General features: G+C 41.2%; 1 protein-coding gene across 32 annotated transcripts in view; it reads right to left on the bottom strand.

The window, feature by feature from the left end:
• Positions 1 to 26,504, bottom strand: part of dlg2 (discs, large homolog 2 (Drosophila)) — a 193,289-nt gene that overhangs the window by 67,931 nt on the left and 98,854 nt on the right. For 25 of the 32 annotated variants that reach the window (XM_076750278.1, XM_076750281.1, XM_076750284.1 and 22 more), the window contains one exon: positions 24,716 to 24,775. The exons of 6 other annotated variants lie outside the window; for them this stretch is intronic. In XM_076750278.1, coding sequence (XP_076606393.1) covers positions 24,716 to 24,775 — 60 coding nt within the window. Of the gene's footprint in view, positions 1 to 1,190; positions 16,992 to 24,715; positions 24,776 to 26,504 lie in introns of those variants that run through there. One more of the 32 variants, XM_076750307.1, reaches the window with a different exon arrangement.

Genomic DNA, 26,504 nt, shown 5'->3' with positions numbered 1-26,504 from the left:
CTATATCTTTTTTTATCTGTGTTGGAGAATTTACGTAAAACTCACCTTCTTAAATTCGCTTTCATGATCTCTTTAATATCCTGAGCTACTTTGCGCCTGCATGCGTTTTGATTTTCTCTGATTTCATTCATCAAGAAAAGCATCTATAAACAGAATGTAACAATATTATTGTTCAACCTTTTAATTGCCTCTTTGGAAGACGTCCCAGTGATGTCTTGTCAAAGTAGTTAATCATTTATCATAAACCTTTTTGAGTCATATTTGGGGACGTTTAATACTGAGTTGGCCTGAATGCAAAGCTCATATTGTCAAAAGTATTCCATACTCTTACTAATGTATCCGGTCATCGTCATCACTATTCTAAACATATACAAAATACATTTATATACAAGAGGACTGAACTCACCATCCTTATAGCCCAACAGCTTCACTTGCTAAGGCATTTCCATTTATACTGTAATATAAGATACTGAAAACATTAAAGCACTATATGTTCGTGACACAACAAAGAGAAGAGTGGAAATAAACTTAAACTAAAGTTGATGGTGCGACAGAACACCAGCCTGCTCCTCCACTAGCTGTAAAGTCTAATAAAAAATACCTTCTATCTGATGAACTCCATCAATTTAAGGAACTTGTTGGAAAGTTACATTTCAAATTACACTTCATATAAGAGACGGAACAGTCTGTGAAGTCAGAGGATCGGTGGATGGTCTCGTTATTGTTGTTAATGTAGTTGGTCTCTCAGTGTGTTTAAAAGCAACAAAGAAGAATCTTGTGGCAGAGTCATTAAGGAGCTTTCTTTATTTGGTCAAGATTAAAATAGCTTTCTCCTGTGAGCCTGCTGCCTTTGCTCGTCTCATGTGCTTTTATTTTGTACTTCTTGTTTGTCTGCATCTTGTCTATTTTGATGCTACTTTCTTGACCAGGGTGCCCATGAGGAGGAGTTTTAATCTCAGTGGGACTCAAATACAGTTAAATAAAGGTTCACAAAGTAAAATTTGTAAGCTAGTATCTTACAGATACACTTATGTATACCAGGCATGGTCAATCAGTCACACTCATTAGCTAAAGGGCTTGAAAGAGTGGTTCAATAAAAACCTGAACATTCCGAAAGTATTTAATTAAGACTTTCCAACCAAAGGACATCAGTCAGTCTCCAAGCTGCTGGCACGTCCAAGGTTTCTAACCTGTGATTCGTCCTCAGTGCCACAGTGTCTCTTCCTCAGCTTCTCTGTCAGGGTCTGTTTCCACTTGCAGACAGTAACTAGTGAGGGCCATTTCACTGGGGTCAAATTGAGATTGAGGCCCATACTGAGGCTACCAAGGTCCGGGGCCCAGCCCCGCAGGACGTCCATGGACAGTCTCTTCTTGAGGGTCCCCAGGCCGTCAGAACATGGAGGGGATAGAAGGTTCGGGACGCTTCCTCCATACAAAGTGTAGCCCAGGGATGAGTTGTTGATCATGCTGTCCCATCGTTGCTTGCCCATAAAGCTCATCTTGGAGCTGACTGACAGAGGTCACCAAGCAGATCAGACAGCTTCTACAAGCAACTACACATCCTGTTTTAGTAAAGATATCCCATTGAAAAAAAAAAAGTTCAGTAATTGCCCACAACGTCTTCAAAAGTAAAATAATCCATGGATCAGCTGTACCTCTAGATACCAGCTTATCCTGTTTTCAAAATCAACTTCTCATCCATGAGCTGGAGTTGGAGTGTGGATTAGAGGCTCTGCACTGGACACATCTGGCCTCTTTACAGCTTTGGTGCGCCACAGTGCATTCTTTACATGGGAGGACTTTAGAACAATGGATGTAGTGGAACTGTCTAGGACAGATGGGTGATATTGCTCTAGGGGCGTGTAAGCAAGGGGAAACACTTGCGACACATACTCAATATATCTGATTGGGTGAGAGCTGCAGTGGCTGGGCCACAGACGTGGATCCGATTGGATTAGGCAGAGAAGAGTGCTGGGTGCTGGAACCCACTGATATAAATCACATGGAGGCGTAATTAATGCCTGAGGGAAGTCAGCTCTGTCAGGAAGCCAAAACTAGATTAGAGACAGATCAATGGAGCACGTCAGCAAAAGAGGTGGAGCAACAGTGGCCTATGCCAAACAAACATACACCCATCCAAACAGAAACATGCCGTAATGAGCAAGAAACCAAATGGAAACAACAACACAGTCACTGCAGAGGGAGGGGAATCGAATACAATGACGAACACTGGCTCGAGGGTAATTGAAAATTCTCAGAATAGAGTGGCTTTAACCTTTTGTCTCACTCTTTTGTGATTGGAGCAATCAGAGAGAAGAGATTCAGCCCAAAAAGAGAGAGATGAGCGGCCTCATCTACCTGTCTGTCTCCTCCGATTCTTCCCTCTCCCACTTTGTGTTCTCTTTCATTTGTTCATTTGTCAATGACCTCTTCGCTCATGTGCAGCCCACGACCATGTCTCTGCCATACAATGGCCTCTCATGTGTCTTCTTCATTTACTCCATGCCTGTCTTGCAGTGGATCAGGCTGCAGGAGGATGTGTGGATGTTGGAACAACTCAGGCCTCAGGCCCGGGCTGCCTGGAAGCAGCGACGCTCTCTGCTTCAATGCTGGATGACTGCAGGATTAGACGTGCCTGGTGTGACACTGATAACAACTTGCAGGTACACATAAAACAAGGTAAAGGGTAAGCAGGATGACAGGCTTCAAAAATACAAGACAGAATCAAGCAGAAATCCCCATCACAAACAGCCATGTTTGCATGTCACTCGGTTCTTCAGATGCTTGACATCAGCCCTCTCAAAAACCCACTTGGCTATCATGCTATTGGAGTGCACATCCATTACAGAGAGGAGCTGGTTCCCACACAGCAAATGGCTGCTTTGCCACCAGCACATCATGAGAGTAACAACCACAGAGGGGAGAGAGAGAGAGAGAGAGAGAAAGAAAGAAAGAGAGAGAGAGAGAGAGAAGGGGTGGGGGGGGTGAGAGAGGGAGAAGGGGAAGGAGAGAGATGAGAGAGGGGGAGAGAGAGGGAGAGAGAGAGGGAGAGATTGGACAAAGAGCAAGTTAATCCATGAGAATGGAAAATGGAAGAGAGGCAGGAGAGAACAGATATGTGGAAAAAGTGTCTCTAAAATGTCAAAAATCAGTAATCAGAGCCCAGAGGTTTGATATCTATATGAAACAGAAAACTAAGCCTATAGTTGTATTTGTGAGGTCTGATGTTACAGATAAATAACTTACATTATTAAAATTTAACTTGATTCTCTTTCAATCATCTCAATATTTTGGTACTCAGCTGTTTGAAATCCTATAAAACAGTCCGATCGATTGATATTACTCAATATAACACTCAAAAACAAAGAGGAGACCAAAAGGAAACAAAAGCTTTCTTTTCAGTTTCTGTGAGTGCAGCTTGGAAAGGCTGAGGCAACAGCTACTGTTCAGTTGGACGCAGTGCTAACAAAGGAACAGGATGGTCCATGGTGATGACTGTGTTTGAGGAGGCTCTAGGAAACAGGTGTCACTCAGGTGATGCTGACAGTGAACGTTACCTAAACATGACCCATACTCTCCCCACTGACATGCAGCTGCTTCAGATCAAACTCCCACTGCCACACCAGTCAAACCCAGGCTACAAGCATTCCAAATTATGTCCATAGATTAGATTTTGCCACTGTACAGGCAATGTCAGCAGTTTGTTTACTCAAAGAGCATTTCTCAGCAGATTACACCACTGCCTGCTCAAAGAATAAGCATACAATAAGCATACAGTATGAGTGTGGATACAGCAGCTCTCTGCTGGCTTTACCTCTGCTCTCTCCCCATTCAGCTAATGCTGCAGCACATGCTGTCTTCAGGTGGCCAACAATAAGACTTCTGTAAGTCTCAATTCTGGCTTGTGGGACCTTCAAGGACTTCCTGCTGTAAAAAATATATTCCTATGAAATTACTTCGTAAATTGTGGCCAGTGTTACATCTCTGCAACTCCAGCATTACACAAAACCCTCCTCTGTCATATTTATGTATTACTTTGTTGGCTTATTTATGTGGGCTCAGTTTGTAATTACGATATCTCTGACAGCAGACAGCCATCCAACAGCTGTGGGGGTTGCTGGATCCTGGCTAAGTCCTTTGAAATAAAGCAGAGTTTGCTGTGGACAGCTGTAGAGACAGATTAATTTGGGGTGTTTGAAGAGCAAGTCACATTTGAAGTGGAGAGCCAGGTAGTCCTCCATGGCTCTCACTCGCCCTGTTTATTGGACAGTTGATACTAGTATAGAGACAGACAGAAAACAACCATAGACAGAGTACGCAAGCAACAAAGACCCCCATAGGCCATGAGGACGCCTCAATATAAAGACAAATAAAGGATCCATTGACTGTGGACTCACTGCTCATTTGGAACTGCAGAAATCAAATTACCTTGAGTCACTTCATGTGGCTCGTCTTTGGTTATTTACTCTTCACCTCCTCTTCAGTTATGGTCCTGAGAGAGCTTTTACCACAGACAACACCTGTAATACACTGGACACAAAAATGGCCAACATCATACTGTATAACCCCATCTTATCAGGCAAAAGCCATCCTTTGCTCTATGTCAGCTGGTGACTCATTCCCCACCTCACGAGCACTGCTTTGCTCATCTCACTGACCATAATATAACCTGATATCTGTGGTCCAATTTTAGATAAAGCCCTTCAATTCATTTCTTTCTCCAATTGTCGTTTCCTTTTGTTACTAGCACTACATAATAAATGTGCACTGAATTTCGGTGAAACAGCTTTCAACTGAGCCTCTGTGGGAGACAGCAGACTGATAAAATATACAGAGGTACTGTAGAAAATCTAGAAAACATCACAGCATGGACATCCTGCCATACAGTAACTCTACTTATGACCCACTCTTTAAAGCCTTTCTACAATTGAACCTCTCCTACAATTATTTGAAAAAAAAAAACAACAAAAAAAACAAAAATCAAATAAATCTGAGAGAAACTTTCAAATGAATAAAGTTCTGTGGATGGCCTTATTGTAGAAAATCCCATACAAAAGTAACAGTCTAGTCAGTGGAAATAAGAATCTTTAAATCATTTATTCAGAGAGGAAATTAAGCAGCTTTTTCTGTGAGGAGTTGACGCACGGATAAATTTAGATGCGGCACGGATTGTGCAGACCCAGTAATTGAAAAGAGTTCTTTTCCAATTTGATTTCAAAGCACCACTGCATGGACTTGTTCTGCTACAGGTGAGGTGTCTGTTTTAATCGTGACAGAATTCTAAGCAGTGTGGGCGAAATCATTTGTCCTGGAAAGGAAAGGAAAATAAAGGAAATATTTCTGATAGAGCACAGAGGACCAAGTAACATCTGATTCGACTGATACAGAAAATGACATGGAAGACCAGCTTGCATTAGTTTTATCTTCTGTTTCATTCAATAGTTTGAACTTGACATTGAATTGTAGGGCTTCAGCTCAATATTGTTTTCTGACTTTGGGTCCTACTCTAAAGCATCAAACTTAAACATTGCTGTTTCTTTCAAAGGGAGGAGGACGTTACCAAGCAGTTGTTGGACAGACAACAAATCAGTTATGTTAAGTGAATTCTTGAGAATCAGAAACTGTCAAACACTGTATGCACAGTCAGTTCAGGACAGATATCCAGTGTGAAATCCTGGAACCTGTCAAAAAACAAGAAATCTGTTGGTTTAAAGTATCACACACAACACACAGCTCCACTTACTGCCCATCTGTGCTGGGGAAAGTCTACTCTTGTGTGCCTCTGTCAGTGCTTTATGCATCATCACTCATACACACATACAATGCATGTGCTTTATACAAACTCACATGCAGATACCTCCACAGTCCTACCAGCAGGTCATTTTCTTAAGACTGACATGTGGCCTGGGTAAGAGTACTCAAAACCCTCACCTCCAATCTTTATATTTTTCACATGAATGAACATACACACACAGAAAAACTTGATATTACTGCACTGATACCATCATATGAGAGTCTCTGTTACACAACAAGTGAAAAGTTAAAATTAAGGCTAGTGTTAGAGAAAAGTGTCAGGGAGGACAAAATGTATGCACTACGGGTGGCCACATTTCTGCTAATCCTTCGTTGTTTGCAAATTCATCATTTCCATGCATAGTGTGCATTACTGCCCCCCCCCCTTCAACCTGGGGCTTAATGTAAAATACAAACACTCTACTACAGCACTCAGCCTCCACCTCGTCCCTTCCATACGCCACAAACACACGCACAAATGCTGGTTGCCAAGCAGCATTTTTTGTTCATATGAATGTGGCCTTGGCACACACACTTCGGGGGGTCACAGATTACGTGTGGAGCTGGAGTATAATCAGTAGGACTGATGCTGCAGTTATTGGTGAGGCAGTCCACAGTGGAAGTTGAGAGATCACACTTGTGATGACAAAAGCAGGGTAAGTGCATGACAGTGTGACAAGAGACAGAAGGACTATTTCTTGCTTGGCTTGAAAACAACAGTTGAGACAAACAGTTTTTGGTAGCGAATGAGAATCTTGGTCCAGTGTCACTCAGCAGCTACTTCTGAGGTACCTTTGAGCAAGGACAGAAGTATTGTGTGATAGTTAAAGGCTGAAGTGATGTTCAGGTACTGCTTGATGGCAAGAGAAGAATGCAGCCACACCAGGCAGCCTACAGGGAACAACAGCAGATGACTGCACTTGCTAGTTGGGCAGCTCTCATATGTAAATGAGTTGAAATTCTACATGTGTGTAGGCATGATCAACAGAACGTTCCGCCATCTTTGGATACCTAGTCTACCTAGAGCACATATTTTGAGGATGTTTCAATGTAGGATTTGTGGAGCACTACCCGTCCTACAAAGTAACTAAATATGATATTACACAATACATTCTTCTAACCTGGTGTCTCCATCCTCTCTGCTAGCTTCTGCCATGCTTGAGATTTACTTACCCAACAAGTAGAAAATTTGCTTCTCTTTCTGCCTACCATCATAACATCCACCTCCTGTTAATACCTGAATGCCACTGGATGCATGTCATGGAGGTCAGGTTATTTGGGGGTCAAAGTTCAATTTAGATGAACCTTGGTGACAGAACCTTGCAGATCCTTGCGCATCTGATAGGAAAGCAGGGTTAACAGTCTAAAGCCCCACGAGCAACCGCTAGAGACCGTACAACTCAACACACCTCACAAACGTGCTGGACAGAACAGCTGACTGGAGCCTGACCAAGAGCTGGCTTAAAGTTTCAAAGTTTGTCCTGAGTGGCACTGGAGGAGAGGGTTCATCTATATGGGAACGTGAATGTGCACAGAAGATTTCTTGGCAACGTGCAATTTAGATTATGGGATGGCTTCTGTACAAAGCTAAGGAGAGTGCTAGAAAACAGCACAGGAAGTGCCAAAATGAAAAAAAAAGGGGTTATCCGCTGGGAAGCCGGCATATGTTCAGTAAATTTCATTACATCTGAATCCTCTGTGGACCTGTGGACATGTAGGGATGATGCATGGGTCACCAAACACATTAGCTTTATTCCCAATGGGCATCCACACTGAATTTCACAACATTTATTTACTTGTCATGAGGCCAAATGAAATTTTGCCCTGATGGTGGTTCTTACTGGGAGGTGAAGAATTCAGCCAAATATCTACCGTACTGTGTTCCAAGAAAAATTGTTGAAGTTGTTAGAGAACTCTGGACTGACCGTCTTCAGCCACGACCCTAGCAGGGCAAAAGTCTGACTAAGTATACGTTTTACGTTCCTACATTCAGCCACATCATATTTGTTTCCCCTGGGCAAAACATCTTACGCTTTTCAAGATGAGTGTAAACAGCATTACTGAAAAAAATGAGTGTCCATAGGCGACAGAGAAAAACTCTGCCCTGTCAGTGTAGTAAATTTGCAGTCAGGTTCATCCATCAGATGACTCCAGCGGGAGAATTGGCTTGTGACAGCAGTGTCTGCAGTGTCAAAACTTGGCTGCGCTAAAAGCAGATGACTTCAAAGATGTCGGGAAAGAAATCTGTTGCTCAGGGAGAGAATGAGTGGGATAAGTGATGTGCTGTTGCTTAATGAGTTGAGATGAGCTTCTGAGTTTCCCGGTACAAAGACAGGGTGAAAATACAAGATTTGGCTTTGCAGGCAGCAGGGTCCGTGTCCCTTGTTGCTCATTCTGCCTCTCAAATGAGGCAGAAAGGACGCAATTGAGCAAAGTCAACTATTTACCCCCAAAGTCAAACACTAACACAGACATCAACAACGCTATTAATCAACAGGTGAACTGAAGCAGCACTACCTGCTGCAGCATCCAACATCTTGATATAAAGAGCAACACCATTCATGAAAATGACTATATGAAAGGATGCGTTAGTGGAGCTGAGCTCAGCAGAAGTGTCTTTCATACAGATATGACATGAAATTGTATTCTCTACCTGTTTTGTCACCCCAAGTAAATCAGCAAAGCACGCACAGTGGCAAACCTACCTTTTCTTTCAGCATTTTAGCTTTCCGGCTGTTCTGTACAAGTCGTCTCCCTAGCTTCTTGGCATACCAAATAGAGGCAAACATAACGGCAGGTGAAGTAATAATGTTCTCTGGTCTGCAGTGACAGCCAAAACGGCTCTAGCTGCTGCCCATCTGGATTGAGTGCTCCTTATCAGCGGACTGTAGCGCACAGGCGAGAGCAAAAAAGAGAGGGAGGAGGAAAGACGGGATGATGCTGTGGGAGGGAGAGCGTCTGCACAGCAAAGTCAGGTCTCCGTGAGCCACAAAAGCAAGGGGAGGGATGGAGAAAGAGAGAGACGGAGGGAGGGAGAGGTTCGGGGAGAGAAAGGGAGGAGGGACCAACGCTTTCCACGTGGAAACAGAATCTTAAGCACCAATTGCAAACTGCTAAGAGGTTGTTGGCAGCTCCCAGTTTCCAGAGGTGGGGGTGGTACGGAGCGGGTGATGCTCTGCTCTCACTACCTACGCCAGCAGTCACTCATCACCCTAAAGCCAAGCATCAACAGCGGGGAGGAAAACTTGGGAGTAAAACGTCACATTTTGACCACAATAAAATGATGTCTTCACTGATGGAAACATTGTTTTACTGTTGTTATATTGTCTGTGTATTTTCCTCATGACGTTCTACAGCCTTTCAGTCTATCTGCATTCCCCGATGGTCTCTGTATACTGTAGGAGTTTTCACTCTTACTGGTGTCTTGCATGGGATCAAATTGCATTTTCTTTTACACTCTGGACATACTCAATATGACACTGTTAAAAGTCTACATAGATTAGAATAAATCAGAGGTGACGTGTGTTTGGCTGCACTGTGAACAGACACACCAGTTGCTTTCTTCTGTTGCATTTCTGACGGAGTAGCTGCTCAAGGTGTGTTTGGTGCCCCACTGGACGATATATATGGCATTCATAAATGGATTTTGCAATTGGAATAACCCTAAAAATGACAAAGTGACACTTTCTTGAGGCCATTTACAGCCAGATTTATGCTTGCAGTGTCTGAATTCTCCCATACGGTAGACAGCACCACAGCAACACGATGTATCATGATCAAGTGTGTCCTGCCTTAATCATATTTCTTATAGCAACTCGCTTGTGACAGTGTGTGCTATGCATGTAAAGTTACTTACATACTGTAACTGGAGTTACATCAAGTCAACTTCTATTTGGTCTTGTCTAATGAAGCTGTGAGAAGGTTTACAGTGGAGGTGTTTATTACTGAAATAGATACAAAGTTACTGTAACTGAGGAACTCTTCAACTTCCTCACTGTCAAAACCTCCACCAGCATCAGACACTTGTGGGAAAAAACACAAGGAGACGAACGCAATTCTGGTGTTCCCCAAGCGACATCTCCATCACCACCATAGCTTATGTGTAATTACATAAGCAGCCATTGAAGCTATGAGGTAACCCTTTAATGTGCAACTGTAAATCAAGCTTAAGGCTTTGGGAGTAGGTATAATGATGAATGAGGTAATATGACTCAACAGAAGTAGATGGTGTTTTATAGTAGTACAATTCAACAGGCTTGGAGAGAGGGGATGGACAGTTGAGATTATCAGGAGTTAAAGATATGTTTAATTAATATCGTCAGGTGCTGACATCACACCTCAGTAATGAGCCATATTAGCACTCCTGTCCCATGCATCACCTTCCTCTTTCTCTCTCCTCTCTACCAAGTCTAACCACAGACAGCCTGCATTTTACTTCTGGGCTTCAATTCAAACCTCTCTGATCAATTGGTTGACTTGCTTTGCATTCAAATAATTCCGCAACAGAACCACAAGGATGCTCAGAAAGAGGCATGTTCCGCCTACATGAGAGCGTGTGTGTCGACAGCGTATTCCGGACCAACCTCCTCTAATAACACGGCTGCCCTTCCATCACTAAAAAGATGGAGCGCTGCAGGCTAATTACCAGGAAAGATGACACCACACAGCTGAACAATGATAAACTGCAGAATGGGGAGGATGACGTGGCTGTGTTTGTCTCTCCTCCAAGAGCCTCAGCCTGGCTCCTCTTGTCCTGGTCTGTCCTATAACAGAGCTTTCTGTTTGCAATTACGGCAGACGGTTGAGATAGGTAACATTATACAGTATACATCTCTTTTGCATATCTTTCACTCCCCAGGCGGAAAAAGCAAGATAAAGTGTTTTGAAAGAGAAGTGGACATTCAGATGGTTGGTGTTAGCAGCTCAGCTTCTTAGAGAAGCAACAGGGTAAACGCACAAAACCAAGTTACTGTTTCACCCACAAATAAGGGTGGGGTTTACTAGACAGCTCCCAGGAAAATATTATTACAAAACCAAGATCTAGATTTAATTACAATGCTCTTCTCACTTGCTTTAAACTGGTGGGGGCTGTGAGAAAATTCAAACGTGATGTTGTTGAAACTGAAAGAAGAAAAAGTGTCAGATCTATAATTACACCTCCTGTGCTCATACTGTGCCGCTCTGTATATCACAGCCTATCTGAAGGTTTGTCAGGTCGATAGATATTACTAACAATGAAGACGTAAAAGCTGTCACAGGAGCGGGAGGTGATTACTTGTTTTTGTTGTAGCTGTCTGCACCATCTTGCAGATTTTTTGCAGAGATTCAACATTTTATCCAAAAACATGGCATTCAGGAAACACCTGGTGGTAAAAAAATAAACAATGCAAATGATCTTCTGATGAATGCTAATTTCAGACTTCAGGGTATATGTTGGCTGATCTAAGGTCAGCTTTCAATCAGGAGATTGTGTTAATTATTAAAATGTGAAATGGTGCTGATGCCTTTAGAACCTGCTGTGGAAAGGTTGTTATATTTGACATTTACCTGGCAAAACTGAACGTTTTAGACAGCATTAGTGATTACATTTCCTCTGCTTCATTGATTATTTATGACCTGTCTTGAACGTGATTTTGTCCTTATATGCTTTCTATTGGTCATTCAAAACCATTTGCAGATGTTTTCCTTGTTCCAGAGATGACACTCAGTTACATAGTACATCTCATTAAAGACCAGCAACCAAAGCAAGCTGCTCTATCTGCTCAACTCTTTGACATCAAGAAAGGGAGGACAGAGCATGTATTTTAATGCCTCTGCCAAATTAAATTTCTTCAGTTCAGAATCCAGCTATATTTGTTCTTGGTCATCTAATGTAAAATATTATGAATACCAAGAATAATAGCAGAAGAGTGAATAACGCGTGTTTTATGACATGCTAATGGGTACATACAACTAAATTCCACTTAAAATAAAGATATAACACTAAATGAGAGTCCATAAAGGCATTCTTATTGTGACACAAATGAAAATATCAGCCTGTGTTGCAGTAAAGGGAACACATTATATGCAGGATCCCAGAATATAAAGAGGAACTTGTGTATTGCTTTATATTCCGTCTGGTAGAGTGTTGTATTTTTATGTGTCTGCCACTGAGAGCTTGGCGTGTCAAGGTTGGTTAGTCCAGGGTGGCTGGATCCTCACTGACTGTGGAGGATTGTGATAGGCTGTCAGGCAGGGCTGGAGGAGCCTTGGCCATCTGGAGCAAAGGGTCCTGGTGTCCCCAGGGTCGCACTCAAGTTATATTCGTGTGCAGGAGGAAGCATAACTTTCTGCCCGGTGTGTATGTGTGTAAGTGAGTTTGTGTGTATGGGAGAAAGGTCTGTATGGTGGGGGGAGAACTCAGCAGGGACGAGGTCGATCTCGTCAAGCCACCCTTGGCCTTGTAAAGGAGGTCAGCCATCTGCATTTGCATTCTCTTATTCTCCAAAAACAAGAGGTTGATATTTACCGTGACCACACTTTAAGAAGCATTATAGCAAGAGATTTAGATAAGATTTTAGACATCTATGCATATCTATGCATTAAAAGCAACAAAAAGGAGAAAAATAAAAGCTTACATAGAAAGCTATAAACTGGATTTTGCTATTCACACTGCAAACTGTTATTAAAAGCGTGTTTAGAAAACAGTATCTGCAACTGCACAGGTTATTCTGACAAAGGTGAATTCAGGTGCTATGTTGAGAAAAGGACATGCTTCAATATGAATATATCTATAATTATAGTAAGGACGACACTCAGATCAGAAAAAATGTTAGTATTTTGTCTCACTACTAGTAAGTAGTGAGAGATAACTCGGAAGTCTTCATAACAGGCACAAGATGGTCATTTTTCTGTCCACAATCGTCTTATTTTTATGTTACCTACAGTATGGCAGTGACATTCAAAATCCCCTCAAAAGATAGAATAATAGAACAATCCACTTGTGTATCTATCTTGCTTTTTTCAGATAAGTGGATAATCAAAGTCACAATCACATATTTTGAAAGCACTGTTTCAAAGTTATGGTTGCTGCACTGCAAGGTAACACCACAAATTTACACAACCGACCTGAACATCACCACAACATACAATACTACGAAGCTATCAAATCCACACAAACAAACATAATGCCCAAGCACACAAACATCCTTAATGGTAACCTTTAAGCCCGAGTGTGTGGAGCTATTCTCTTATTATTATTAGATTTCTGCAACACAACATCATCTCCTAAGACTGCACATCTGACCTATCTAGTTCTCTTTTGTCATGGCTCTAGAAACAGATCAGGACAGAGCAGCACCACACCCAATAATTTTATTTCAACAGTTCCTTTAAGAATTAGAAAACCAGCCAGTTCTCAAATTCAAGTGAAATTGTGGTTCTTGATTTATCCAAAATCCTCCAGCCTGAACAAAGAGCAGAATAAATGTGAATTTAATCACTGTAAGGAAGATTACACAGTGTCCTGGAACAGACAGCATCGCTGTGCAACAAGTTGTCCTTAATCTGATTTTACATTAACAATCTACCATTCAGACAGCCAGTGTCTGGTTATGGGCATCATGTAAATAGACACATTTACTCAGTATTAACTATATGCTATATCCTTAATACTGTCAAATGATGAGCTAACTGCAGAACATACAAATGATTAAGTACATGCTTCACATCCATGTACATCAGAGAAGTTACTTTTCTGAATTTATATCTGTATGAACAGACATAGAAAATCCTTTATGATATTTAACCAGAAAAGACCTCTGCGGGAGGCAGTCAGTGCTCCAAAAAAAAACGAAACAAAAAACCCCCCCACAGTTTAATTAATTACCAATGAATGACAAAAAACAAAAAACTACTCTTCTGGGACTTCATACCACAGCTGGCCAATGAAAATAAACCCAAGCGGCGCCTCTTGCATCTAATAGACAAGCTTTGTGATTCTCCATGAGATTGGCTCATTGGCTCATCCATCACTCTCAGGACTGACTAGACCTTTTCCACTGGTAAGTAAAGTTAGATGTCAGCATATTCTGAATTCATAAATATTCTGCGGGCTGGATGGGATTGCGGTGGGTTGCATGTAACCTGCGGGCAGCCAGCTGACGATGTGGGCTGGGTCCGGATTGACTTGCTACTTGGTCCGGATGTGGACTGAGGTCCAGACTTTGAGAGGCCCTGAGCATATTTAAACTAACACACGTTCAGAATTACCCACTGACAGAGATTGACACATTGAACTGGGCCATTGACTTTGACTTGCGGGATGATGTGCAATACGCTAACACACATTAAAGCACACAGACACACAGATAGACACACAGTTCAGTAAATACCAAAACACATACTTATGGTACTATACAGTACCATGGCATTATACTATTTTTTTAGTATTCTTCACACTGATTATAACAAGTTTGAAGTACTCTGACACTTGGACAGTACTCAAGCCATTAGTTTCCAAAAAGATGCCTAAGGAAGTACAATAAAATCTCTTGAGATATTTTCAAAAGAGCAGCAAAACACCAAACATAACAACACATCTCTGTGATCACGCATTGTTTAGGAAACTGATTTTCCGTTATTGAGATATCAAACTGGACTTGCATTTTCATATCAGCACACTGTTCATATGCTCTTCTAGATATTTATTATTTGTTTTGATTTGATTTATTTCTGGATCAAGACAATAAAAAAAACCCCCAGCAATCCAAAGGATGACATGCAAAAGTACAATACTTATTTCCAGCATGGTCTTTCATTGACATTATCAGCAGTGTAATCTTCTAACGGCGATGAGTAAATCACAATAAAGCAGCTGCATGCTGGATCATGAAATCTCTTGAAAGACAGGGGCTGCTGCCCTTGTATGTAGATGGACACATGGTGGGTCATTCATTCAATTTTGAGTATGCGGTAGTGATACCATCTTCTTTATCATTTAATTGTTTTAAATTCTAATATCACTGTCTCTGCTGAATGGCAGTGGTGGACAGTACAGCGGATTTCTTCACCGTCACTGGTGTTACATTCTGCAACAACATGGATTTTGCAATAGTGTCACTATTGTGATAAAGGTTTTAGCATATTAACTAGAATTACTGCCTCATGGTTGTATGGCTTTGCCCACCAGTAAAGTCAGTGGTTGAGGTCAAAGTGACCTTGACATTTGACCACCAAAATCTACCCAGTTCATCCTCAAGTGCAAGAGAATGTTTGTACCAAATTTGAAGAAATTCTCTCATACCATTCCTGAGATACTGCTGTTGCCAGCATGGAGCATTAAAAATAATGGGCTACAATAACATGTATGTAAATACATCCACATTGCTTTTTGTGTAGTTTCATATAGCCAGGCCAAATGTTATCTCCTGTGCTGTGTGCCATGTTGGTTTGGGTGTCTGTTGACTGGGTCTGTTGTTGTATGTAAATGTAAAGTCACCATAAAAACAAAAAAACAAAAAACAAAAAAGTACTCTGAATTTTGTTAGTAACATGAAATTTTTAACCAATTTTAATACATGTTAAACAGATTTTAGTGAGTTATTAGCTAATACTTGCAGCTGAGGGAGTATAGCTAAGACCTTTAGTGTCAGAGAGTCAGCTTGGACAGAGAAAAGCAAGAGGACATATTCAGACTTATTACATGTTCATTTAAGATTGGACTGAAGCTTCTGGTCACTTTTTTCCCACTACTTCTCACAACACAAGTCCCATGATTACGAAACTTGCCCTGAATACTGCCCTGTATACTGTCCACTTAATCATGAAAATTACTTTGCTTTACTTTGAAGTGCACTTAGTATTACACTTCCAGAACCTGTGAGAGATGAATTTTAAAAGTGTATTTAAAAGTTGATGAAGCAAAGGTGATGCTGACCAAGGGCTCTAACTCATATCATCAACTGCCATCAACATCACAGCTGAAAGTTTGGCAGTAAGGAGCAGCATGTGGCAAGAAACTCATGTGTTCCAAAGCAACAGGAAATGAGCATCACTGAACTCAGGTAGGAGCTAAACTCCCTAAGCGGTCAGTACAAGGTGGAAAGGGATGGAAAAAAGGGCTGCATTAGCACAATTACGATACATTCTCAAGAAGAACTCTCCACAGAGCAGAGTGGCACAGGAAGAGAGCCAGAGAGAGGGCCAGGAAGCGAGCAACCTTCAATGTTAACCACTTTGGTTTCACCAAGGAGCTGATAAGGCAGAAATGCTATGGACATCTAACATGCTCTAAAGAAGAGGTTTACCAGCATCTCAACAGTTGATACAGTGACAGGGCACAAGAGCAAGAACTAGTGAGATGCATACCATTAATAACATTGTCAGACCCAAATGAGGGGTTCAACATCAAGGAGCCTAATGTGAAGGAGGTGCCAGAGGTCATCAAAGCTGCAAGAACAACCTCAGCTCCAGAACCTATCCAGACTGTCTATTTATTGTCTATCCTTAAGTAGATCTGGAGAAGGGGGGAGGTAGCCCAGCAGCAGAGAGTTGCTGAGAGTGTATGGATCAATGCGTGAATATCCTACAAGCTGGTCGAAATACCGCTCATCTGCCACTATGTTCCACTGCATCAATCCAGTCAACCATAGGGAGCTGGAGTCATTGCTGATGGCAGTGGACAAAGGCTGCCAGGAAATTTCAAGGCTTGCATTTACCAACAAGCCACCAGCCCCCTTCCTCGTCTTCTGTGGCCCTGACTGCTCTATGAGGTCCCAGTGACAACTGTTGAGGGCTACATAGGAAAGGTCAGTCATTTCACCCTCAAATGGCTAGGCCAGTCATCAATCAGCAGCATTGCCTTGTACAACTAGAAGAACATTTTACGGATCCCATTCAGCAGCCTCACTGAGGAGTTCATTGTCCCCTGTGCAAGAAAGGCTCTTCTGACACATATTCTCCAAAGCTGGCATTGGTGAAAGAATCATGACTGCCAGAACAGGGTTCTGGTAGAATCAATGATGGTTGGACATGCCGAGCCCGGCAGCATTCCAAGAACTTGCTATGACAAAGATAGGCATCACTTGGTCCAACAGAAATGGGCAAGCAGGAGTAGAGGAAGTGCGCTCCAGCAGGATGATGGAGATGCAGCAGGATGCGAGGAACAGATTGGACGAAGCTTTGGAAAGAAAGATATCTTGGCTTGAGCTCTGGAAGGCAGGGCTGTTCAGGATAAAGTTCAAGTTTACCAGCCTTAACAACCTGTGTTGCTGGGGGTTGGCTGAGACTCCAGTACGCTCCCTGTGTCAGAGATGAGGATCACTCGAACACATCCTCAGTTGTTGCCAAAAGGCTCTGGAAGAGGGATGCTATTGGTGGTGTTATGACCAGGTCCTGGCAGTAGCCAATTCCATCAGCATGAGGTTCAGCCAGGCCAAACAACAGTGTCCAGCAAGACAGGCAGTTGCATTTATCAAGTTAGGGAAGAAACCACAGGCTCAGGCAAGGTTGGTTCCTCGTCACTGAGAGTCAACCTTGAGAAAGATTGCAAACCACCACAGTGACTACCCTAAAGCCAGACATGGTCTTGATGTGTATGATGTGTCCCAATTGAACTGGCCTGCAGAGGCTTCACTGGGCAGTCTTTTTAGAGGGCCATGAATCTCCTTGACATCACAGGACTACACAGTAAAAAAGCCATCAAAGACACTATCATGGCTGCAGAGAAGGCATGAAGATGGCTATGGATCAAGGGGGGGGGGGGGGGTGTCCATGGATTACACAGGCCACTTGAACTTGGATGAAAGCTAGTGCCTCATCAACCCTAGCTGGGTCGCCTTGGCGAGAGTGTATGATTGTGGAAAGACTCAAAACACCAATGAACCCAGGTTACATCCATAACAATGTGCATCATAAAGTACATCATAAAATTTACAGGTATGTAATAACTAGTGTATGCAAGTTAGTTTATTTTGCAATGACACAATTGTAAGTATGCTTAACACTAAAACATTTGGACACCTGGAACAGTTCTCTGATAAAATGTGGCCTGTTTGCTTTAACTCCATTAATATTATGTATACAGGCACTGTAATGATTTAAAGACATCCTATCCAACTTTGTGTAAAAAGCAAAAGCATACTGGATGCACAGGCTATTTCACCATTTTTTTTGTTTTTTTTTTGCTGTGCAACATGGTCAATTTAGAATTCAGCAGAGACGTTGCTCCTCAAATCTAATGAGCAGCCTCATGACGATTTAACAAAATATATTCCAGCAATTTACATATGATGCTTTAACCAGTGAAAACACAGGCTGAATTTTAACAGTTCAACATTAAAATTAGAGAGACCATATATTCAAGCTGCAGTAGTAAAAATGAGCAGCTGTCATCTGACTGTTTTTTAGTTAAAAGAAATACATCTACATTATCATTTTCCCAATACAAACTTGAAAAATGCAACTTTTCATGGCATTAAATATTCATTAAGGTCACTGGTGATTATTTTGAGGCCATACCTCACTGTCAAATGAGTACAAGTGCAGCTGCTCAAACAAAAATTGTCTTCTCTTTGAAAGTCTGAATAAATAAAAAAGGTCAGCACACATTCAGCATGTCCCACATGATTCTTAGTCCAAGCCTTTGGCTACAGTCAGGCTCCATCTCACAATTTGAGAAGCTACAACAGCACTCTGTAAGTACTAATGGCTGTTTCTGTTTAATGGCTTTCCATTTCCTTTCTCCTGTTTAAGAGCTGACCTCTTTTAAATGCTGTGTTTTTTCTAAGATGTTCTCTTACGACAATATTAAATGAACTGCTCAATATATGTCTTATTTTTGATTCTTTGAGTGTTGTCACCACCTTTAATTCATGCTCACAGGCAGTTTTTGCATCAGCAAAGAAGAAAAAATATATTTCAAGGGAAAATGGTTAAAGTGCACAAAATTGACCTCTTACAGAAACCCACTAAGAGCAAATCAATTTTGAGGGATCCCATAGTGTGTCTGAGTGTAGACAGTGAGCACTGAATCTTTCACGTAGACAGGGAGATGGGTCTGTGGGGTTATTTGCAGTGCATCATTATGTTCAATCTAGGTTTGATAGGAACCCCTTGTGAACAGACTATCAGGAGGAGAGGTTGGTCACACTTTACGTGACATTTTGACTCCTTGTGTTTCCTTGCTCTTTCTTTTCCTCACTGCCAGAACAAAGATGAAGGCATTCTAAAGCAATAATAATGCAACACACATGCACAATTACAAAGGCCATCTGTGAATGTGCTTACATCTCCAGGCCCACCAAACACAGACCTCATCCAGCAGAAATAAAATAATGACTACTGCTTACAACTAAACTAAACTAAACAAACTGTGTTTACGACTAACAGTTTTCCAAAGTGTTCCTGAGTCCATGTAGTAACATCCCTTATACAATCATGGGTTCACAAAGTGGTGAACCTCCCTCCATCCTCGCTTGTGATCGACTGAACCTTTCCAGGATGCCCCTTTCATACCCAATCATGATACTATCACCTGTTACTAGTGACCCTGTTTACCTGTGGAATGTTCCAAACAGGTGTTTTTGGAGCATTCCACAACTTTCCTACTCTTTTGTTGATGAGTAAAACATGAAATATATACAATTCAATTGTGTACACTGTATGTAAAAACGGATTAGTAAATTACCACATTCTGCTTTATTCATGTTTTACACAGTGTCCCAAACTTTTTGGAAGTGGGGTTGCATAGTATAATTATTACTATAATACGATTATGTGAGTAAACATTTTAAGCCAAGGAGTTTTTGTTTTGTTGGAGTTGACTATCACTTGTGTTCCTCCAGCATTTTTCTGTCTAGTATTGTTAGCACAGTTTGGACTGTAACATTCAAGTATTGTAGGGGTTTTGTCAGCATTTGTTATATTAAATACTGAATATTTTTGTCCATTCAGCAGAAGACAGCTGCCACTCATACATTTTCCCTTTGGGACTTATCATGCCTCATTTGCAAGTGGCTTGCATTCTGATAACAGGACAGAACTCACTTTAACAGGTGTGTCAGTGAAAGATAAACAATAAAGTCAACTGCCTCAGTGTTGCAATACACTATTTCACTTCAAGCCCTCGACAACAACTAAGTGCTGGTCTCAGGTTACCACTGAAAGATAAACGCTTCTTGAGGCCTTTAACAGTATTTGATGGCATCATTATCTTCTGAGACTCAAATTTCAATCTTCTTCCCATCCAATTAAAGGTAGTGAGACAACAAGCTAGGGTAGATTTTCAAGAACTGTCCAAATGAGACTAAGACAGATGAGAGTTTTGGTATTGTCGATCTACAGAAGAAGGGGAGACATTTTAAAGAATCTCTTTGATGACTGAGAGTCTAGACAGTTCCTCTGATCCAATTAAAGACTGAAAAGTGCTATTTTATCAACTGTGTAATGAATATTCATGAATTAGCTATGATGAATAGAATTCTGTGTAACCTTTAGATGATTTAGTTTGAGTGAAGCTTCTTCACCCAAATGTCGCCCATCTCAGCCAATGTTAGGATCTCTAAAAATGCTCAGAGTTTGGAGTTTTGGAAGTTTTCTAGTGTTTAAATGGAAAGTGCATTGCCCCTTAATGTTACAGCACTATAACTGAAGCTGGTCATTTACAGACAATGCACAAGACAATTAAAAAACATGACGTAATAAGGTTTGCGAGAGCATGAGTTAGAGCATGATAGCGGCTATAATGTGATGATCCCACCAAAGAACTTCAAGCTATCTTTAGTATTAGTATTGTTTGTGCCAATGGTTGACTGCATTTTGTAACCAAACACAACGTTGACTGCTGGTGGGAAGCAGGATGCAAACTGTGGCATTCAGTGTGTCAGGTGGTTTATACAGTACAAACATTTATCTGCACCCCTTTCACCACCCCCTAAAAGTACCAAATTAATACTTAGCCAGGTTGCGGCATGTTTAGTTGAGTTCAGTCGACTCCAAGTGAACACAGCCGGATCGGGACTGAACACAGCCTCTGAGACTTATGGAGGCCAGTTTGATGACAGAGAAACCAACCAGCACTCTGACTCCGGGGATGATGAAGACAAGGCAGGCGGGGAAAGGAGAGGGATGAAGTGAGAGCAGCGAGAGGAAGGCTGGTCATCACCAACGTGGAAAAGCAGCATCTAAAGCCAGAATATTTATATCTATCTAACTAGTATCTATAAATATCTAACTTCAGAAACTGAATCAGAGCTGGTGATTGTTGTAACAGTGGAAAGACAAGGCAGTTTGGTGAGTTTTATGATGAGCTAACTTGGGAATTAAGATCATAGTTTGTTAGTTCAGTAAACGAGAGAAACTTGAATCCAGAAGGTGTGCAATTCTATTTTTATGTTTAATAAGGAAAATAGAAAAAAAAAAGAATATTTTCTCTCTTGACATTTCGTGCGTTTTTTTATTCCTCTGAAATAAGTTGAGAGCTTGTGTAATGTAGCTCGCCGCTCGTATACATCTCCCAGCTGAAACTACAGGGGGCTGTGCTTTCAGACTATCGCCTCTTGAGGTACAAAGTGGTATTACGAAACAGGACATGTCAGGTGAGCTGGTCCTTTTTGTTGCCATGCGGTTTTACTGCACTATGTGCCACACTGCGTGCCTGCATTTCAGAGCAGCAGTGGGCTTAGGGCAAGTGTATGAATTAAGGTCTGGATCAGTGCTTTCGCCATGAGGTAACGTTTTTTATTTGTTTGTTTTGTTTTTTCAAAAACTTGCATCAGAAAAAACAAAACTAAATAACAAAAACCAAAAGCCCAACCTGCACTCCAGCCTTTCTTATTGACTTTGTGCCAGCAACAGTGTTTCAGTGTCACAAACAAGAAATAAATCCATAAAAGAAGTAGGAAGATAAAACACAATCTGTCCCCCTCATATAAAAAAATGTCACATTCTCCCACAGCTGAAATCCTATGAAATGGTATGAAATAGCCTTCTGATAGCAGGAACAGATTCAGATTGATGGAACTGTTGCCTTACTATCACAACATTCTGTCCTTATAATATTCAGCCAGGTTCAAGGACACTAGTCACATTTCAATTTATTTTGCCCCGGCCAAACAAATAGATTCACCACCTAGAAGGCTTCTATTTCTCTCCGATATGGTATTCAGCTGGGAGGAAATACATTTCTTGTCATTCTGACAACGAAATTCACTCAACTTTACATGCTTCACTCCAAAAATTGTATGTCAAGATGAGTGACAGTAGTATCCCTTTAAATTGGACACTTGTTTACTGCACTTAACCTACAGCCTATGAATAATCTATGTACAGATATAACATGTGGCCTTATTTCATTTTAAAGGTCTGCTCTTCAGTAGTTCAAATGTTCTTTTTTAAAGTTCAATTAAATTAAAATACTGCCCTATAAAAGATATGACTCTCAAACAGAACTCTTTGGCTTTACTACCTATCCACAAAACGCCATCATGAAGCACATTTGTGCAGTGTTTCAATGAAAATGATTCTTCCATTCACACTGATGCACTGCTGTCTCCACTTACCAACAGTGGCTTCAAAAGCCAATTTGAGCCAATCTGAGAGTTTTCACAAGGCAATCAGGGCCTGCCGTTGTGTGGATAAGAAGACATCCGATGAATAATAACAATAGGGAGTGGATCAGAAAAAAGATCTTTTCCCCATGGGAGGAAAGTTGCACTTTTCCAACCTCTGATACTCCTCACCAAAGAACCAATGACTGCCGCTGCAGTCTTCATGAAACCGCTATTTCTTACTATGAAACCTCACGCTGCCTGATTGACAGAGAAGTAATTGCTGCAAACAAATGCGTGTTTTTACAAGCTGATATTACCATGGAAAGAAGCTGGCGATCGATAAAACTTTGCAGCAGTTAGAATCAATAATGTCTTCCCTGAGTCACACTCTCCAGTCTGTGGTGCTTAATTTGACTAGCAGGGGAGGGGTTAGGCTTCCTCTCGTCAAAGACAAACCATAATTCTTGCCTCTGCGCTGCCTTTACAATTACACCGGCTGTATTAAAGCAATTTTTCATTCAAAAGTCCCAAGGCCGAGAGGAAGGAAATAGGTTGAGCACAGAATCCGTAGTCCTGGGCCTGTTCACGACTCCCTCACACACTCACCTCTCTCGCTCTGCCTTTCCCATACTCAGATTAACAATCAAGTCAGGTTCACCTCAATGCCATGAGGGAACCAACCCACCAGGAAATTACACCCAGAGAAAGTCAATAGTTATCTAGACAGATGTTTAAGTGTGAGAATGTTTACGACAAACCAGCAGAATAGAACTGAAACTACCTCACTATCAACCCCACTCTGTTGTTGACTTATCTTTCAGTTATTCAATGAATTATCTAATTGATCAAATGTCAAGAATAATGACCAATCCACGTCAGTTACTGGAGCACAGAGACGTGTGACAGTTCCAAAAGCCAAAACATCAAAGTATTCAGTTTGTAATGGTATGAAACAAAGACAAGCAGATGTTAAAAGCAGGCAAAAATCAGCTTAAACTGATCATTTTACTTTATTCCAGGTGTTTGTTTGAGCTTTACTTATGAAACACCAAACTTCAATATCTGGCTCGGAGAGTTGTCCTCTAAAGGGTCCTCTCCAAAGTTTTCTTGTAAAGCTCTGAGTAAAACTGAACAATAAATCTTACGGTATCTCATCAACTGTGCTTGAATAAATCTGGGTTATGGAGCATTTAATTAAGTGTGCATGTCCTGAGGAAGGGATAAACTTGAAACACGATTTCTTCTTCATCAAAGATACTTCACTTTGTACAGTGAGGATGTATCACTCACAACCACTAAAACTTTTTTCTCTATTCTACTTTATTGTCATTTCAAGTACTGAGGCAGTGACTGCCAATCTTTATGTTGACTGATTACACATCAGAAAAGCAGATCCTGCACACTGCTCTTGCTCAGCAATACAGTTTATTTATCATTTATCATCATTTTGAAAAATACAAAATGCTCTTGGTAAAAGTCCAGAAACATCGGAACGTGAGTATGATCAATAAATTGTGATGCTGAGTAAGAGCACTGAGCGGGATCTTGTCATCTCAAGACAGCATCTGAGATAGCTGGATGTGCCAATATCTCCACTGAAAAACTAATCAAAGAAGTATGTTTAGATTAATTGGTATATCATTATCACAGCAAAACCAGAGTCTGTGCTTTTGGAACTCTTTAAATGCAATGATTGATGGGCTTCACTTTGCTTTGGGTGCTAAAAGCTGACAGTTAATGACTGACCTTGAGATTTTTTGACAAAATGAAAGCAGTGGATTCATTATGTAGCGTGTGGACTCATTTTGCACCACTACTTTACCCAATTCAACAATACTATCACTTATTCTCAATGTTTCATCAATTAAAAAATACCATAAAGACAATGCATAGCAGAGCATGCTGTAATTTTGCCTCAAGAGTCACTTGACCTTTGAATATTTTTGAATATGCTTCATTACAAAATGTAGGTTAAATCAGGTAAGGGGACCTGAAACAGAAGGGTACACCTGGGTACAGGAAACGCTTCAACATATAATACATGATTATTTACAGAGACAGATAACACCAGATCACAATAACACCACAGCAAGCACATGGGATTCGCTGGCAAGCAAATGGGTCACAAACACGCATGGGGATATTTTAACAAAGTGTGGGTGTGGCAAGAAAATGACAGCAACCCACAAGAAAAGGAAAGACTGCTTCTTCAGGCAATGGATTGACAACACCAAACACCAAAACAAAGTCCATGCAGCAGCAAGGGGACATCAATCTCCCAGATACAGACCCAGAAATAAGGGTAGAGTTTTAAGTAATACCAATAAAAAAAACTACACAGGGGTTGCAGACTCCCCAGAGGTAAAATTAAAATAAAATTAAATAAAACTTGCCATGTAGTTTGCTGTGGTCACACCTGGGTACGCAAGATCAAAACGGGTAACCAGTGCAGGCTGCAGGTAAGAGACGAAAGACAAGATCACTGGCCAGTTTACTTGTATAAAGAGAGAGAAAGAGAAGGGAGCCTAATGCATCAGGATAAAAAAAGCATTAGTAATGGTTACCCTGTCACATGTTAAAGAGAGGAGAAGGGAAAAATGTTCAAAGGGTTAAAGATTAGATGAGGATGAGGGGGAGTGATCACTCTGGCATCCTGCATTATTTCTGTCAATGAGGAAGAGCCTCTTACCCGGTGGGACACCTTATTAAGGTAAATATGTTGCAAAATGTGAGAGCTTGCAGAGTTGATGTAAGAACTTGCAGAATTCAATGTGAGAACTGCCTCATTAAAGCAAACGTAAAGGAAAAAGAATGGACAGTCTTTGCGGCTATGTGTAAGTCCACTCGTTAGCTGCTAAATGATGACATACTTGGATTGAAACATGTTTATAAAGACAAAAGTGTTTGTTGCAGAGGAGTCCTGAGGCAATGTCGAGGAGATGAGACAAGAGGATCTGCAGGGAGCAGCTGAACAGACAGGGAGCGAGACAATCACTGCAGCATCACTACAGGATTCATCAGCTCTGATCATACAGCACCGAGCTGCTGGAGCATCTACACAGAAACATTTATACAGGTATCCAGGAGTCCTGGGCTGGGGAGGGGACTTTACAGTAATGATTTAACTTCTACAGTCTGACTGCATTCACCAGTAGTTATGAAGCATGGACACTGAATAACAACGCTAAGCTAAACAGGTTAGCATATTTAACTTTTTCATCCTGGGCAATATGGGAAAATCTCTGTATATGGCTCTCAAGCTATATGCTGTATATCACATTACATTGTCTTGCCAAATGTGCATTTAGAGGGAAAAACCACTGAGAATCACCAACAGTGGATCTATGCACAGCTATGACCACCTTGAATGCTGGTGTGATGATGACAAGTGGCCCCAGCCAGCCAACGTGAGCTGAGTCAAGCCCTGAGACCTCCTCTGCTCTCTCATCCTTCCACAGCTGCAAGTGCAAGTTTTGCAACATATTGTGGGGCAAAAGTCAAGGTGTGCAGATTCATCACTTTGTGATGTGAGAGAGCATCTTTGTGCAGATGCAGTGAATGTTGTGATGACTGTGCATTAAAATAAAAACAATATGAGTAAATGCTGGATTACATGTTTGCAGCTGTCATTGTATTTATGTAATTAACAATCCACACATTTGTGATTTTTTTCCACAAGCTCTCTTTTTTTCTACAAGTATAATTTCAAACATACGAGTTCAGATTTTTGTTCTTCAAGTTCTCACATCAAGTCTACAAACTCTTACATTTTGCTACATACTTATCTTCATAGATAGTCCCATCACAGACTGACAGCACATGTGCAAATTCCAATTCACTGATGATCACTACTGCATTAATAAGAGACAAACTGGTTTCCAAAGCAAAGACAAGTTTAAGAAAACAGAGCAGTTTTGTGTTCACAGCTTGTCAATAAACATACACCAACACTGGCCGAATAACTGTCAACACTCACATAACTTTGCAACCACACTTGAACATATCACTAACACTGTGATGATCAGCACCCATCAAGCTGCAGACAGCATATATGCCCTCGCTGACTAATTCAGCTTTTTCTCACTGATGGGAACTATAATTATTTGAAAGAAAAACAGTAAAATACAATGTTTGCTAAACTCAAAGGTTGGTTTAAGGTTGTTTGGGCCATATGACGGCTGT

This window comes from Chaetodon auriga, chromosome 15, assembly GCF_051107435.1.
Source record: "Chaetodon auriga isolate fChaAug3 chromosome 15, fChaAug3.hap1, whole genome shotgun sequence".
Classification (NCBI taxonomy): Eukaryota; Metazoa; Chordata; class Actinopteri; order Chaetodontiformes; family Chaetodontidae; genus Chaetodon; species Chaetodon auriga.
Note: the sequence above shows the minus strand (reverse complement) of the source record. Positions and strands in the feature narration are given on the sequence as shown.